The 17379-nt window shown below is 50.1% G+C and overlaps 1 protein-coding gene across 1 annotated transcript in view; it reads right to left on the minus strand.

Moving 5' to 3' along the window:
• Nucleotides 1–15404, minus strand: part of PHGDH (phosphoglycerate dehydrogenase) — a 32491-nt gene extending 17087 nt beyond the window's left edge. Inside the window, exons 1-5 of the mRNA XM_049616477.1 lie at nucleotides 15159–15404; nucleotides 7920–8071; nucleotides 5883–5948; nucleotides 424–478; nucleotides 227–325 (exon numbers count right to left, since the gene is read on the minus strand). Of these exons, the coding sequence (XP_049472434.1) occupies nucleotides 227–325; nucleotides 424–478; nucleotides 5883–5948; nucleotides 7920–8071; nucleotides 15159–15296 (510 nt within the window). The 5' untranslated portion in view covers nucleotides 15297–15404. The remainder of the gene's footprint in view (nucleotides 1–226; nucleotides 326–423; nucleotides 479–5882; nucleotides 5949–7919; nucleotides 8072–15158) is intronic.
• Between the last annotated feature and the right edge of the window lie 1975 nt (nucleotides 15405–17379).

Raw genomic sequence — 17379 nt, forward strand, 5'->3', positions numbered from 1 at the left:
AGAGCTGAGTGGCCTGCACCAAGTTATTCCCAGATTTTGAGGTCAGGTATCCAGAATGGCAGGCCAACGTTCCTCCCCTCCCCGGCTACACTGCCTACTTAGTCAGGGGCTCTACCGGAGGGTCAGAGCCTCCTAGGAAAAAACCTTTACCTTCTCTCGAGCAAGGCTGCCTTTCCCGAAACTGCTACAGAGAGCCCCACGTCCAAGGGGTTTGCCAGCCTCTTACCTTCATCCCAAAGGACTGCATTCGGGTGGCCACCTCTCTTCCAATCCTGCCCAGGCCAAGAATTCCCAGGATCTTTCCATTTAGCTCTGTTCCCATGAACTGCAAGCAAACAAGCAAAAAGCAAGGAAGCCAAAGTGAGCAGCAGAGTGGACCCCAGGCACCGAGCCAGGCGGGGCGGGGCAAGACCAGCTACTCACCTTCTTCCGTTCCCATTTGCCGTCCTTCATGGAAGCCGTGGCCTGGGGAATCTGCCTGCAAGGACAGACACAGGCTCAGCTGGGGCCCACGCAGGAGGCAGGGCTTGAGGTCTGACCGGCCGCCTCTGACAGTCATTCCCCTGGGGGCCAGGCTCAGTCTGGGTCTGGAGCTCAGGTACAGAGACACCGAGGGGGGTCAAGGGAGTGGAGCAGAGGGAAACCGCCCAGCGAGGCCTGACAGGGGAGCCCTGGGATTTCTGTCTCCAGCCAGGACTCCGGGTCAAGGTTCTGATTCCACCTCAACCACCAAGTGACTCTAGGCATGTAAGAAGTCAGAGCCAATCCTCCAGGGTTCCCAGGGATAACGAATGGGGTATTGAGCGACTCTGAAGACATCAGGTTCATTAAGGAAGTTCAAGGATTTTCATTTTGTTTTTCCATCAAAGGCTGCCACCTGCATTTTCTACTGTATCAACAGACAGCTGGTTATTTAATTCTTCCTTACAGTTTCTTAAGCCGCAGCAGTCTCAGGCTACCCTAGGACGGGTGGGTGCCATGGTGCATACCAACTCCTACCCCAACACCCAGCCTATTTCCTCCTATTGGTTAAAACAAAGGTCTGAGTCTCCACCTGTTTTCTGGAGGGGACAAAGGAAGTTAGGGCAGAGTCAGAGGTGAGAGGGTAAGATTATGTCATCTAGGCTTCTCTGGAAGTGCAAAAGGGAGACAGGAAACGATGTTTAAAATGTTTAAGGAGTGGGGTGCTGGGTGGCTCAGTCAGTTAAACATCCAACTTCAGCTCAGGTCATGATCTCACAGTTCATGAGTTCGAGCCCAACGTCAGGCTCTACGAGGACAACCCAGTGCCTGGAGCCTTGCTTCGGATTCTGTGTCTCCCTCTCTCTCTGCCCCTTCCCCACACACACTCTGTCTCTCTCTCAAAAATAAATAAAAATTAAAAAAATGTTTAAGGAGTACCTTCTTTATTTTAGACACTCCATAAGAAATGCATAGACAAGGGGCACCTGGGTGGCTCAGTTGGTTAAGCATCTGACTCTTGGTTTTGGCTCAGGTCATGATCTCACGATTTGTGGGTTCGAGCCCTACATCGGGCTCCAAGCTAACAGCACGGAGCCTGCTTGGGATTCTCTCTCTCCTTCTCTTTCTGTCCCTCCCCCCCCCCCCCCCCCCCCCCCGCCGCCGCCACTGCCGCCATGCAAGAGTGCTCTCGCTCTCTCTCTCAAAATAAAAAAATAAATTTAAAAAAATGCTTAGACACATCTTAGCACCTGTAATGCTCACAATGCTTAGACACATCTTAGCACCTGTAATGCTCACAACATCTGCATGGAGAGAGACAAGGCGGGGACTAAACACCCTGAGCAGGCATCACCCATTGGAAGTAGCTGAATTGACTCAAAGCCAAGGAGGACATCACCCTCACAGTTAAACTCCAAAGTATTTAAATGCAGTCTTTCCCGCCAGTCACAAAACTCAGGGCGGTGTGTGTGTGTGTGCATGTGCACACCCACACAAGCACGAGTGTGTAAACAGAGAGATTCCAACATGCTGTTCATGTATCTCCATCTCACTGAATTCTTATAAAAAATACACTTCGTGGTCTACACATTGGCCGACACACTTCCATCTGAGGGCCGGTTGAGGGGGGCATCTGTGCCCCCGTGACGTCACGGGTAAGCTCACAAAGCTCAAGTAACACGCTTCACGGGGAGAAGCTCCCATCAGACCCATCAGGCCTCAGTAGTGGGTCCTCATTTCAGGAATGTCCCAAGGACAATGACTTGCCTTGAGGAAGTGCTTGCTTCTCAGCAAAGCTAGCCTGATAACATGCTCTAACCTAGTGAGACAGAGCCCACGGCCTCCTCTCAGGTCTGGCTCACTGCTACCCCCGAGCCCTGCTATTTCCTCCTCTCTGCCCTCCTGAGCCCACAGTACCATCTAAGACAGGTGCATGTGGCACCATGGGGCACAAGACACTCCCAAGCCCCTCTAGCTGCTATACCCAGGCGCTCATGAGTCCTCCTCAGGCTTCGGGGTCCTCACAGGACCAGTCTGGGGAGGACCGTGATGGGGGCAAGGGGTCTCCCGAGAACCAAATGGTAGCCTCCTGACTCACAAAAGGAGAAGGTAAAGCGGGGGAGAGGTTGCATTCCCCTCTGTTTCTTTCTGTGTCACTGTTCTCCTGAACCTCAGGAACTCCTGCCATCTGTTCAAAGTCCCCCACTGTGAGGCCCATTCAGGCCCTGTCTCCACCCACACTGCCCAACGCTCTCAACCTCACATCCACGGCTCCCACTGTGCTGTCGCTACCCTGCTGGAAAAGCAGTCTGACCAGACACACAAGAAGGTATGAGAGACTAGCCATCTTCCTTCCTTCCTTCCTTCTTTCCTTCTTTCCTTCCTTCCTTTCCTTCCTTTCTTTCCTTTCCTTTCTTTCCTTCCTTCCCTGTCTTTCTCTTTCCTTTCTTTTCTTCCTTTCCTTCCTTTCTTTCTTTCCTTCCTTTCATTTCTTTTCCTTTCATTCCTTTCTTTCCTTCCTTACTTCCTTTTCTTTCTTTCTTTCTTTCTTTCTTTCTTTCTTTCTTTCTTCTTTTCTTTTCTTTCTTTCCCCCTTCCCTTCCCTTCTTTCTTCCTTTCAGAAAGGCAGAGAGAGAGGGGGACAGAAGATCCGAAGCAGGCTCTGTGCTGACAGCAGTGAGCCCAATGCCAGGCTCAAACTCACAAAATGGGAGATCATCACCTGAGCCGAAGTTGGACGCTCAACCGACTGAGCCACCCAGGCGTCCCACAGGGTGCTCATTTCTTAGTTTTGACGTATCTTTGATGAGTGAGGTTGTTGGATGAGAGGTTGGAAATTTCACTTCCTTGAAATCCTTCTACTTTAGTTGGGTCCTGGAACAGGAGAAAAATGATTCCTGGCTCCCAAGCCTTTCTTTCCACCTCCAGAGAAGAGTAAGAGAATTAATTAGATAGAAAGCTGATAGAGAAGTCCCTCATTCAAAAAACAAAAACACCGCTGAATTTAACTGCACGAGGGAAACCAGGACATTAGGCTACTACAGTTGTCCAGGGGGAAATACACCCAGCCCCAAGGTTCTGGAAGCTGTAGACGGCCAGCTCAGGGACCCCATCCAGACTCTTTTCTCCAGTCTTTCCTCTTCACTGGCCATGAGTATCAGTGAATACCTAAGCGCTCTGGTAGGGGAAGAGTTAGAACAAAGGTCACTCCTCCAGACCCTGACCCAGGAGGGAGAACAGGTTTGAGAGGGAGAGAGAGTTAATTTCTCAGCCCTAGAAGCCTCAGGCCCGAGTAGAGGAGTAAAGAGCCCTGTCTGCCTAGGTCTCCCTGGTTTAAGGATCTAAGGGTGTGAGAAGGGACCCAGTGAACTTTCTGACCTGTCCACTGGCTCCTTGTCCTCCCCACTGACCACAGAAGTGCCTATTCAACAGCAGTGCTCAATACCATCATTTTACTACCGAACACATTATGTGCACCATATCCATGAGTTCCTAGGCCGTCCCCTCTACTGAAGAGGCCTGCACTCCCAGAATTCCTGCTGGAAGAGCAAGACATGTGACCATTTGAGTTCTCTTGTGTTAAGAATCCACAGGTAAGTATAGGGATCCCAGAGCGGCTTTGCTCCATTCTGTTACAATAAAGAGCTGTAAGGACAGTGACAGAGTGAAGTCCTGAAGGCCAGGGGAATCAGTGAGGGACACAGCCTAGCTGGGAGATCCAGAGAGAGCTTCCTAGATGAATTAACACTCCTGCTTCATCTTGAGAATAAGAGTTATCCAGAGAAAGATGATGGAGAAGACTAGTTAAAAATTGTGTGTCAGAGGCACCTGGGTGGCTCAGTCAGTTAAGCGTTTGACTCTGCCTCAGATCATGATCTCGGGGTTCATGAGTTCGAGCCCCGTGTCAGGCCCTGTACTGACAGCTCGGAGCCTGGAGTGTCCTTCAGATTCTGTCTCTTTCTCTCTCTCTCTGCCTCTCCCCTGTGCTCTCTCTCAAAAATAAATAAACGTGAAAAAAATGTTTAGGGGCACCTGGGTGGCTCAGTCAGTTAAGCGTCCAACTTTGGCTAAGGTCATGATCTCACAGTCTGTGAGTTCGAGCCCCGTGTCGGGCTCTGTGCTGACAGCTCAGAGCCTGGAGCCTGCTTCAGATTCTGTGTCTCCCTCTCTCTCTGCCCCTCCCCTGCTCATGCTCTGTCTCTCTCTGTCTCAAAAATAAATAAAAACATTAAAAAAATATTTAAAAAAATTTAAATCTCAGCCTTATCATTAAAAAAGATGTATCAATATTTCAATATTGGCAAATTGGTTATGACCAATCCACCATACTAATGTAAGGTATTAATAGTAGGGGAGGCTGAGTATGAAGTATATGGGAACTCTACTATCTTTACAACTTTTCTGTGTATCTAAAACTCTGAAAATAGAAAGTTTATTGGGGCACCTGGGTGGTCCAGTCAGTTAAGCGTTCTGACTCTTGATTTCAGTTCAGGTCATGATCACACAGGTCATGGGATCAAGTCTCAGGTCATGACAGCATGGAGTTTGCTTGGGATTCTCTCTCCCTCTCTCTGCCCCTACACCTCTCTCTCTCTCAAAATAGAGAAATAAACTTAAAAAAAAAAAGAGTTTATTTAAAAAATCCCTATGCCAAGTCTCACCCATGCCAATTAAATCAGAATTTTGGGGGTGCAAGCCAGGCATTAGTATTATCATCTCAGATGATATCAATGTGCAACAAAGTTTGGGAACCTGTGGTGTTATGAGAAGTCCCTGAGGCGTGGAGGCTGTTACATTTTGGCATTAGTTCACTCAAAAATGTTCCCAAGTAAATAAAAATGTTGAGCATTTCTTCTATTTTACATCTATGTGAAGTTAAATTAAAAAAAAATTTTTTTTTGTTTAATGTTTATTTATTTTTGAAAGAGAGAGAGAGAGAGTGTGTGTGTGAGTGGGGGCGGGGCAGAGAGAGAGGGAGACACAGAATCTGAAGCAGGCTCCCGCCTCTGAGCTGTCAGCACAGAGCCCGACGCGGGGCTCGAACCCCCAAACCGTGAGATCATGACCTGAGCCAAAGTTGGAGGCTTACCTGACTGAGCCACCCAAGCGCCCCTAGTTGAATTTTTAATAACGAGTGTGATAAAAATAAAGTAATGGAATGACTTGGGGAAAAAAAAGAGATAATCGGGAAGGATATTCCAGGGAGCAGAAACCTTATTTTTGAGGCTTAGAGTTCGAAAAGCCAGAGGGTGGCATAGACAGCAGGAAACGACGAAGGAGCGTTCCGTAAAGGACTAATGGCCTTGACGCATTTTTAGCAGTCTGCGTGTCACCAAGCGTTTCCGGGTCACTTTGTTTGGGGAGGTCATAACAACTGACACACCAGAGAGACTGGCTCCGCTCAGGAGTCAGGGACTTACCTGGCCAGGCACATGATCATCCCACAGGTGAGCTCCGCAGCACTGAGGCTGTTCCCATTGGGGGTGCTGAAGAGCAAAGGAGAGAGGGGACTTCAGTAGGTCCAGACCCCATATCCCCACTCCTGTCCCGACGGAAAGCCTTGAGTGCGGTGTGCTGGCGCTCCCGCCCTCTCACCTCACCCGCTCTTACAACCTCCAGCCCCATGCCTCCCCCCTGGGTTCTCCGATGGACCCCTCCCCTAATCCCAAGGCTAGAAGACAACCCCCTTGCCCTGACTCTGTATTTTCATGCAGAGGGACGTCCATTAGAGAAACATAGCTGGCCTCTTGACTCAAACTCGCTTCTCTGCAGGCAGAGAAGTGTCTCACTCGATGGGAAGATATAGATGTGGCTCAGTCCTTTTCTTTGCTCTCCTTTCAGGAACTACTTGCCTACAGGAGGCCCAGATTCCCGCTGTTCTGTGTCATCTGTCTTACCGGGGCTGCGCCCGAGATGGGTGAGCAAGTCCATCAGATTCAGGTCAGCCCACTGGCCACACACCTTCATCGAGTTGCCCAGCCTGGCTTCTACCAATCACAAAGCTAGTATTTTTACCTCCACCTGACTGACTTCTCCTCCTATCTCTCAACAAGTTCTGAAGTGAGAAAGCTTCCTCACACCTTCACACACACAGCAATGCTGACTCTGCCCATTTCATAGACAGGAGAATAGAGCTGAAACTCACACAGGTATTTTTCTTTTCTCAAAGTCTCTTTGTTTTTTTTTGTGGGTTTTTTTTTTGTTTGTTTTTTGTTTTTTGTTTTTGGAATAGTTTATTAAAACACATATAGGGGCGCCTGGGTGGCTCAGTCGGTTAAGCGGCCGACTTCAGCTCGGGTCATGATCTCGCGGTCCGTGAGTTCGAGCCCCGCGTCGGGCTCTGTGCTGACAGCTCAGAGCCTGGAGCCTGTTTCAGATTCTGTGTCTCCCCCTCTCTGACCCTCCCCTGTTCATGCTCTGTCTCTCTCTGTCTCAAAAATAAATAAATGTTAAAAACAAAACAAAACAAAACAAAAACACATATTCACTGCTTCTTGGCCTTCTGGCTAAGATCAAGTGTAACACACATGTTTAGCCTCCTTTTTCTTTTATTGGATCTTTCCATCTCTGGAAATGAAAGTTACAAGGAGGAAAAAAATTAAGAGATCCTACCAATCCTACAAAAAAAAAAAAAAAAAAGGTCAAGATAAAAGGATTCTCAGAGCCTGTCTTTCCACCTATCAAAAAGGCTAGACTGGGATGCTAGAGGAGGGGCAGGACTGGGGGCACTGCCTCTGTGTCCAGGGCAAGAACATAGGATGGGTTATGACCAATTAACCCCTCCGCTATAGGAGGAATCGGAGGGAAGGGAGGGCAAGATTTTGAGGACACAGCGTCCCAAGGGAAGGGAAGAGGCTGGAGAACAAAGAAGTGGGCTAGAATAACCTTGCCACACCGTCTAAGTGCCAGACGGGAGCCAGAGGCAAGTGTGGCCTAGCCCTGGCACGCAGTCGTGACCTCTGCTCTGAGTTTCTGCAAAAACAGCTCTATCAGGACCCCTTTCCTGTTGGCCCTGGAGTGTGAAAGGGCAGCTGGGCTCCTGCCTGCAGAAGGGTGAAGGGAGGTGAGGAAGGGAAAGAATATAGTCACTCAACAAGCAAAGGCTGTGCTCGGCCAAGCAGAGCCCAGGAAAACCTGACCCCAGATGCAGTGGAGGGGAAGGGGCAACGCTGGAGTAGGGAATGCAGACAGATGCACTAACATTCTTCCATTTCCTGAACCAGACTGCTGCTCAAACATCTGTGGGGTGGGCTTGGGAAGTGATTTGCGATTACAAAGAGAGCCTCCTGGTCAAAAACCTGGGGCACCACTATGCTGTGAGCACGGACCACCTGTCTGGGCTCAGCCTGGACCAGCCATCCTCTTGAAAGCCTCCTACTCTGCCCTGGCCTTCTTGAAGTTTTCCCCTCCCCGCTCGTGGTGAGCCTCCACATGCTTTCCTGGGCTCCTCGACTTACTTCATGACCAGAACGCCCTTCCTGGTGGCAGCCTCCAGGTCGACGTTGTCCACACCCGTGCCGGCCCTGCCCACCACCTGGAGCCTCTCTGCTGCGTTGATGACATCAGCAGTCACCTTGGTGGCTGAGCGGACGATGAGGCCTTCACAATCCTGAGGCAGAAGAAACATCTGGGTCCACAGTCGGTCTTCCAGACCTCCTAGCACCTCTTTGCCCAAAGTGGGAGTTCTTGCCTGCCAGCTGACTTTGGATATATTCAGAGTAAGGAAGGGTCCGCCGTTAGTCAGGCCTGGAGTCAAGTCCCGGCTCCCTCCCCTAAGAGCTCAGAATTTGAGATCTGGCCTCCTCCAGTGCATGAGGAAATGAGCGAGGATAGGTATCGCACCTGGCACGCTCTCTGGCCCCACTCAACGGACATGACCTCCTCCATCGGACACTGCCCCGCTCAACAGACATGACCTCTTCTGTGGGACACTGCTGCTGAATGGAGAGGTGGGACCAAGTCTACTTTGTAAGCCCCTATGACTGGCACATGCGAAGCACTCAGTGAGTGCTGGCTGGCTGAGCGACTAAAAAGTGAGGAAAAGACAAACTGTTGAAAGAAAGACATTTCCTAAAATAGAGACCAAAGTAAGAGGACGAAGGGAGAACAGTTCAACCAGTCTATAGCTGTTGAGAAACACAAGCCGTTTTAGACTAAAAAGTATGCATACTTTCTGGATGCATTGAAGCCACTTTACTTGTGCTAAGTTAGACCTCAAGACAAGCTTTCTTGGGCTCTTCCAGAATCCTGTGATATGTTCTCTGAATAAGGATACTGTTGCCCAAACACTCAGTGAGAGTCCCCAGGAAATGGGCCAGGTGCATGGGGGCCTGCTCTGCCCCAAACTGGCTATCCGGGGCTGCTGAGGAGGCAAGTGCTGTTGGTGCTGTTGCAAAAGCAGGAAGCTGGGGATCGGGAGGCTGGGGCTCCAGTTCCAGGTCTGCCAAAGTTAAGGCGGGTCACGGTGCTAAGCCACCTCCCCCACCCCTGGTCTTCACCTGTAAAGTAAGAGGGACAGAGCAGACGCCCCACGTCTGATCTGACCCCACTGATATAAGCCGCTCCGCCATTTCCCCCGGCAGAGCTCTCACCTGGAAGCCATGAGAACCTTCTCCCTTCCCTGCCCACCACACACACTGGGAGGACAGAGAAAGGCCACTGTATCCGGCTCCCTGGGCTCCGCACGGGGGTCTTCTAAGCACTGGAATGACTGGTCAGTTGTAAAATTATTCCTTGGGAGGTGCTTATGCCTCATGCATGCTCCCTGGTGGGGGGGGCTGTGCCTGACCACAGAGAGCCCTTTCACGTCCACAGTTCTGAAATAGAACCTCAAAATGTGAGACTCCAAGGAACACGTGACCAGCCTCTGGTCCAAATGCATTTCACAGATGAGAAACAGAAGCCTGACAAAATTCAGGATGCCCGTGTCCCCTCTTCCTGCCCTTTTCATGCCTTCTTTCCACCTATGGGGTGCCTGGTAGGTATGTAGCCGGCATTATGCTAGACTCCGTCAACACAAGAGGAGTAAGTCATAGTCCCACCCCTCAAGGAGCTCACAGTGACAGACATGCCAAAACTCACCATTACGCGTGTATGCTGTGACCTCGGAACGTACAAGGCACATGCACACGGAAAAGTTAGAGGAACCGAACAGGAACCACCCCATCTGGGCTCACTGCCAACACTGGCCAATGCCAGGGAGAATCTCGAGGGTGCTTGAAATTCCTCCCTATAAAGCAGCCTCGTTGGACATGAGCCAATGCCTGGGCACATGAGGACACTGCTGACTGTCCCACATTCAAGTCCACTGCTCTTGGCTCCAAAGCAAAGGATCCCCATGCCTGGCCACCCACTACCAACTTTTCCAGGTACAGCGAACTTCTCTTCCATGAAACCTTTGCCAACAACCCTGGATTTAACATCACTCCCTCCTCCTATTTTTGTATCATCTGTTTTACAGTCAGGTGTTCTCGGTCCGACCTGCAATTTGGTCTCTTCATCTATATGTTACATCTCTAAAGCAGGTTATTTTAATAGCTGATAACTTACTTTTTAAAATACCTTATTATTTTGATAGCTGGAATACTCCATTGAATAAATGAATTCAGTGATTTGAGAGGCCATGGAAACCTACCCTCACCATTCTCCCCACCACCACCTTCCTTCCCTAAATAATTCAAACATGTCACATGATCAAAAATGCACCACTGTAGGGGTGCTTGTGTGGCTCAGTCGGTTGAGCATCCGACTTCAGCTCAGGTCATGATCTCGCGGTCCGTGAGTTCGAGCCCCACATAGAGCTCTGTGCTGGCAGCTCAGAGCCTGGAGCCTGCTTCATTCAGATTCTGTGTCTCCCTCTCTGCACCTCTCCAGCTCACACTTTTGTCTCTCTCAAAAATAAATAAACATTAAAAATTTTTTTTTTAAAAATCCACCACTGGAAATTCCTTCTCCTGTCTGTGATAAGGAGGCAGAAGACCTATACAACAGCATTCAAGAGTTCTGTGAGCATAAGAATAAGTCAAGGGGTGCCTGGGTGGCTCAGTTGGTTAAGCGTCCAACCTTTGGTTTCCACTCAGGTCATGATCTCACAGTCTGTGAGTTTGAGTCACGATTGGGCTCTGTGCTGACAGTATGGAGCCTGCTTGGGATTCTCTCTTTCCTCTCTCTCTCGAAAATAAACTAATAAACTTTAAAAAAAAAATTAAAAAAAAAAAAGAAAGAAAGGATAAGTTAGGAGAGAACCAGGATGAAAATGTTCAGAAACTGACAAATTGCTCAACAGAACCAAATGGGTACCTGGCAAACAGAGCCATGTGTGCCTGGAATAGACAAACAGATCTGTGTCTGTCTGGGAATTGAGAAAATGATAAAGGTAGTATTCAAACTGATGGGGATAGGAAGAGCTATGTGATACATGGTATGAGGTAAATTTAGAAAAAAAAAAATAAATTTCTATCTCACTATAGATTTTTAAAAATCCAGAAGAATTAAAGAATTTTTTTAAAGATAAGCATTAGGGGGCGCCTAGGTGGCTCAGTCGGTTAAGAGTTTGACTCCAGCTGAGGTCATGATCTCACGGTTCAGGAGTCCCAGCCTGGCATCGGGCTCTGTGCTGACGGTTCAGAGCCTGGAGCCTGCTTTGGATTCTGTGTCTCCCTCTCTCTCTCTGTCCCTCCCCACCCCCCACTCAAAAATAAGTAAACATTAAAAAAATAATAAATAAATAAATAAATAAATAAATAAAAGCAGATAAGCATTAGAAGAAAATGTAAGGAGATAGTTTTATGATCTCAGGATGGGGAAACTTCATAAGCAAGGCCCAAATCCCAGAAACCATAAAAGAAAACACTGACAAATTTGATAACTTTTCAAATGTAAATTTCTTCCTTTCTTTCATCCTTCCTTTTTTTTTTTTTTTTTTTTTTTTAAAGTAAGCTCTAAACCCCAGGACCCCAGAGATCAAGATCAAGAGGCTCAGGCTCTACCATCTTTTAAATGTAAATTTCTTATGGAAAAAATCCCCTAAACAAAGTTAAAGGAAAGTGATGCGTTAACATGCAGAAAAACTCTTTGCACCGTGTATAGCAGAACAAAGACTCAACACCAAAAATAATAAAGGCTTCTTACAAATCTTTCTTTTTTTTAATGTTTATTTATGTATTTATTTATTTAAAAAAAATTTTTTTTAATGTTTATTTATTTTTGAGACAGAGAGAGACAGAGCATGAACGGGGGAGGGGCAGAGAGAGAGGGAGATACAGAATCGGAAGCAGGCTCCAGGCTATGGGCTGTCAGCACGGAGCTCGATGCAGGGCTCGAACCCACAAGCCATGAGGAGATCATGACCTGAGCCAGAGTCGGATGCTTAACCAACTGCACTACCTCGGCACCCCAATCAGCACATATTTCTTGAGAGCTTCCTGGTGACCCCTCAAAACCCCTGCACTTCTAGGTACCATCCCCTCCTCAGGTCACAGGTCAACCCTCCAAGACCTGGGTCCAAGCTGCCGGCTCCTCTACTTAGGCAAACCGCAGCCCCGTGTCAATCCGCCCACGTCCTCCGTGCAGTTTGCTGTGACTACAACTTTCTTCTCCGGTGTCCTGCAGTCCATTTTGGCACCTCTCAATGCTGCACCCACTCTGTCTGCCGTCTAATGCTCTCTGCAGCTGCCTTAGAGCTGGAAAACAGCCAGTGTTCTGCTGGATTTATAGCTGTTCCGGACAAAACTATGCTAACTCAGCAGTGGAAAGCTGTTCACGTTTCTCAAGTTCAAACCTGCTTCCTTTCCCAAAGAGGACAGGTTTGGCCTTGAGGGTGATGCTAGCTAGCATTGCTGGTGCCTCTGACTTAAATCTCGAGGGAAGCGGAACTCTCCAGGTCATGTTCCCCAGCTACAGAGAATGCAGGGAGATGCTGTTTAGCACAATGTGTGCCATCCTGATTAAGTACATGGCTACCTTAACTGTTGCAAATTACATCCCTGTGCAAAGGCTGGGAACTTGCTATTTTAACGGAGCCTTTCAAAGGATGGAATCTTGCATGGAAGTTTTTCCCCTTATTTTTCTTAAAATTCTGAGATAAAGATGTAAATGTGCTCAGTAAGTTAAATGCGTTACTACTAGCATGTGATTTAGTGGTTTCTGACCGGCACTGCTATTCAATAGAGCAGAAGAAAAATCTATGTATCACTAAGTTTATTAGTCCAAGACAGTGTTTTCCAAACTGTTTTGACTAAGACTTACAGTAAGAAATATCTATTTAAGTTGTGATTTTACGCTCACTAACCACATAGGCACAAGTGCCCACATCATTGAAACAAATTTCATGACATAATACTCAGCCTATCTGCCCTCCTCCCTGCTACTTACTTTGTTTTTTTAAAATGCTAATCATGACCCACAAAACCAGCTACCCGCTACCCACAGCGTGCGGGGATCTGCTTTGAGTCTGAAAAGCACCATTCTCAGGGGTCATTGTACTTTCTCACCACGGAGCCAGTGAGAGCAAACTGTGCCTGCCCTGAACAGCAAAGAGTGGGTACAGAGGCCAGGCCTGGGCCAGCAATGCGCTCCAGCTTCCCTCCGCATTAAGAAGATTTAAATGGGAGAGGGCAGGAGGCACTAACACAGATCCCTCTCCACCCAGAGTAAAAAAGACACTGTGGATACGAGGCCCCTCCAGGGGGCTGCCTAGATCGACTAATTGATGTTCTGAAGTGAATGTTTTACAAAGACAGTCACGAAGGCTTGGGGGGCTCCAACAGCCCAGCAAGACAGATGCCGCCCAGTAGCTGACAAAACACCCCTCCTCTCCTGCCAGGATCTGTCAGTGCCTTTAAGATGTCCTTCCAAGTTGTAGCTCCAGACTCCAGCAACCCACCCAGCCAACTTCTCAACTTCATGGAACCTCTCCAGTACTGGTGAGGCCTGGATTCTGCTCAGTTCTGCCTGTATCCCCGCACCCTGTCCCTCCCTGGAAATCCTAGAAATTAGGACTTCTAATTTCCACAGGAAAGCTGCAAAGCCCAAGGGAGGCCACTCTTCCCAACCTGGTGCTCTGGAGGAGGGGAGGGTCAGAAGCTGGTCTAGAGGCCACAGCACTACCTTCTGGCCACTGCCAAGTCAAGGCCACTGACAGCACCCATACAAAAGAGAAGGAGACAAGCTGAGGTGCCTGCCTCCCATCCGGCCCTACCTTGGATCTGGTCCTGAGCCCTTGTCCCCCACCCCCATTCAGACCGATCAGCCCCCTTGTCTCCACTTTTGCAGCAGCAGAACAGGCAGAAGGTAGGTTGCCGGGTGGTCTCACTTGGCACTCAAGTACTGTGTCATCTGGTCAATACTCTCGGGAGTGATGGCCAGGCTCCCTAACTAGTCCACACACCTCTTGAAGGCAGGGACCAGGCAGACACTTCTCTAAGAACAAGACGGGGTCTGGATACCCAGATACACCACCGTGGCGGTGCAGGGCTGGGGCGGACGGAGAGGGACACGCAGATACGAGGGCAGACAGGGAGCACAGGCAGCTTCCAGGACATGTGGTTCCGGCACAGCGAAAGCAACTGCTGCCGCCTCTGTGGTTTGCTTCAAGGGGCCCTCCGAGGAGAAAATGGAGGGGGTGGATGTGCGCCGGGGTTGAGCGAGGTTGGTAGGAGGCGGCACTGCTGGGCTGTGGGAGTTGGGGGTGGGAGAGAATACAGTGGGGCGCGGACGGGGCGGGGGGGGGGGAGCGGAACTAGTGAAGAGCTCACAAAGTAAGTGCCCTAAGGTTGCACGAGGTCACCAAACCTCACCGGACCAAGGCAGAGGAAGACTTGAAGCAGATTGCGCTAACTGTGCAGCACGGCAAACTGATACATGTCTGAGAAAGATTTGCTAAGAAACAGAAATGTCCTGGGGGCGTTTGGGATCGGATTCGAACCCAGGCTGGTCATTCGTGACCAGCGATAAGGCCAACCATAAGGCAGGCGGGCATGGGCTTTAAAGCCTGGAGCCCGGGGGCCGTGGCGGCAGCTGCGGGGGCGGCCCGGGGACCTCTGGCGCCCCCCGCCCGCCCCCCTTCCCTCCGAGAGCTTTCTGGAGGCCGAGGGGCGGGGAAAACTCGCGGCAGTCTTGCATCAGACGAAAGGCGGGTACGGCGTTTGCTGCCCCAGCCGGGCCGCCTTCCCTGCAGCCTCTCCGGCGGCCACGAGACTGGCTGGGACTCCGCCAACGCCCCGGCCACCCCCCAAGGAAGGCTGTACTTGCCGGGCGAGGCAGGACCTGGCCCGGGAAGGATCGCCGGTCCCTGGGCTCCCCGCGGCGAAGCTACTTTGGCGCCCCTTCCCCCAGTGTCCCGGCGCCCGGGTAGGGGGCGGCGCAAGGTTGCCAGGGCCACAGCGCGCGAAGGCTCAGGGGAGCCGCGCTGGCATCCTTCGGGCAGCCCGCAGGACCAGTCCGGGCAGCCTGCACTTTGCAATGCCGGCGGGAAGCGAGCCAGCGCGAAACACGCGGTTGCAAACTGAACGCAAAGTTTGCATCCTGCAGCTCGCGGCTGTTTCTTCTCCTTCTCCTCCCTCCCCCACTCTCCAATCTCAGGAGGCCCCAAGACTGACTGGTACCGGGGACGGGGAGTGGGGGGTGGGGCGCGCTGGCCCCGGCCGGTCTCGGCAGAGGATGCCACCAAGCCCCCGTCTTTCTCCCGCTCGCCTTACCTGCAGCTCGGCTATCAGCTCCTCTTTGCTCAGGTTCTGCTTCTCCACCACCTGCAGCCCTCCATCTTGCAGGATCTTCCGGCAGCAAGGGTCCAGGCTGTCACTGATGAGCACTTTCCGCAGATTTGCAAAGGCCATTGCTGGAGTCTGCCTCGGAATCGGCCGCTCGCGCGGGGCAGGAGCACCTAAGCCTAGGAGCTGTGGTTCCTGCTGGCGGGCTGGTGTAACTGGGCAGGATTCGCGAGCTCCCGCGCCCCTTTTATCTCCCCCTTCTGCTTATACGGCCTCCTTCTGATTGGACAAAAATACTCAAACTCTCGGTGACTCCGCCTCCTCCTCGAGGCTCTGAGCCTTTAGTTCCCCGCCCCCTTTATTATGCTCCCGAGGTGAATTTCTCAATCTCAGCCAAAGCCCTTCCCTACACCTGGTGAGCATATAGAAGCACAATTTGCGCTGACTAGCTGATTCGTATCTGAAACAGAAATATTTGTTCTCACCGTGAGAGAAATGTTTCATGTTCACTTCTTTCTGCCTCAGAACATATTCAATAATTCCTTAACAAGAATTCATTGAAATGTGCAAGGCACGGCGCTGGATGTTGAAGGGGCAAAGACATCCTGTGGTGGGCTAACACCGAGGGTACCAAAGGCAGACACGGAAAGCTAAAAAGTAAGAAGCAATAGGAAACTTTCTGAGACCTCACAAAGCAGTGCTTAATTACAGATGGATGACGTAATGAGAATTACCAGTATGAAAGAGAACAAGGACAAGATGCATTTAGAGCAGGCAGGATTTTTGTTAGAGCTCCCCATTTTCCTCTTCCCCCACTTCCTCTCTGATTATGAAAAAGACAAAAAGAATGTGAGATGTCAGTCTGGTCTAATTTCTATGCTGACCAAGGAGGCACTTTCCATCTCTTAACTCCTTTATGTTTAAACCCCACAACAAATATACTATTCCATGCCTCTCTTTACAGAAATATTGGGAAAATCCGTTTTGGATTATTTAAAGCCATCTAGGATCAAAAGCAGCATCAGGCATGCTCCCAGGTGAATTAGAATTCAGTTCTGTTAACCTGTCCAGACATTAGCTGTTGTGTGCCCTGGTCCTGAAAACCATCCAGCACAGCCTAGGGGCACCGGGAAGGCTTTCCAGCAAGGTTGCCTTTCAGCTGACGCTACTGCTCTCTGAAGTCAACTATTGTGCCAGGCCTGAGGATAAGGAAATAAGTAAGACATTATCTGCCTTCAAGCTGCTCCTAGTCAATTGCCTTGAGGGCTGAATAGGAAATAACCCCTAGAAAAGAAGTGACATTTACAAAGGCCCAGGGTATGTGCCTAGGGGTGCAGGAAGCCAAACTAAGGAGGGGTCAGGGTTGCTCAGGAGGGTCTTTGCCCTGAGGAGGAGTTTGAACTGCTCTCCAAAGCAGGGCAGGGGTGAGGAGTGATTTTCTGCTGTGTGATACCATTACTTTAGCTGAGCGGAGCCCTGACACCGAGAATGTAGATAATATCCCTCTGCACCCACCCCACTCCCACCCTTCACCATCCAACATCCACCCTCCAACATCGACTGCAAGTTGAGGATTTTTCTTTTACGATCAGCGACCAGTCTCCCCCGACCCCGTGTTATTGCTTCCATCCATAAAGCAGGAACTCTGGCCTTCTTTTTTTTTTTTAATTTTTTTAATTTTTTTATTTTCTAATGTTTATTTATTTTTGAAACAGAGAGAGACAGAGCATGAATGGGGGAGGGTCAGAGAGAGAGGGAGACACAGAATCCTAAGGAGGCTCCAGGCTCTGAGCTGTCAGCACAGAGCCAGAAGCCGGGCTCAACCTCGTGGACCGTGAGATCATGACCTGAGCCGAAGTTAGACACCCAACCGACTGAGCCACCCAGGCGCCCCAGGAACTTTGGCCTTCTAGGAAAATAGTTCTGCAATTCTCTCCAGAACCCCCACTCCATCCCCTCCCCGAGCCCCCAAGCCCCTTGAGAAGAGTCACAGTCTGCTTAGTGAGTTTAGGGGAAAGGTCCTAGTGCCGGCCCAGGCCAGCCTCTGCTTAGCTGTCTCTTTTGGAGATGAAGCCCACAAATAATGTGCCCTCCCTGCTTCCTGGCGTGTGGTGAGCCCTCCAAGGGCAAGCCCAACCAACCCTATGCACCTAAGGGTGCAGGAGCCACAGCTGTCCGGCACCTCTGCCTATAGAGGATGAGGTTAAAG

Source organism: Panthera uncia, assembly GCF_023721935.1.
Source record: "Panthera uncia isolate 11264 chromosome C1 unlocalized genomic scaffold, Puncia_PCG_1.0 HiC_scaffold_4, whole genome shotgun sequence".
Classification (NCBI taxonomy): domain Eukaryota; kingdom Metazoa; phylum Chordata; class Mammalia; order Carnivora; family Felidae; genus Panthera; species Panthera uncia.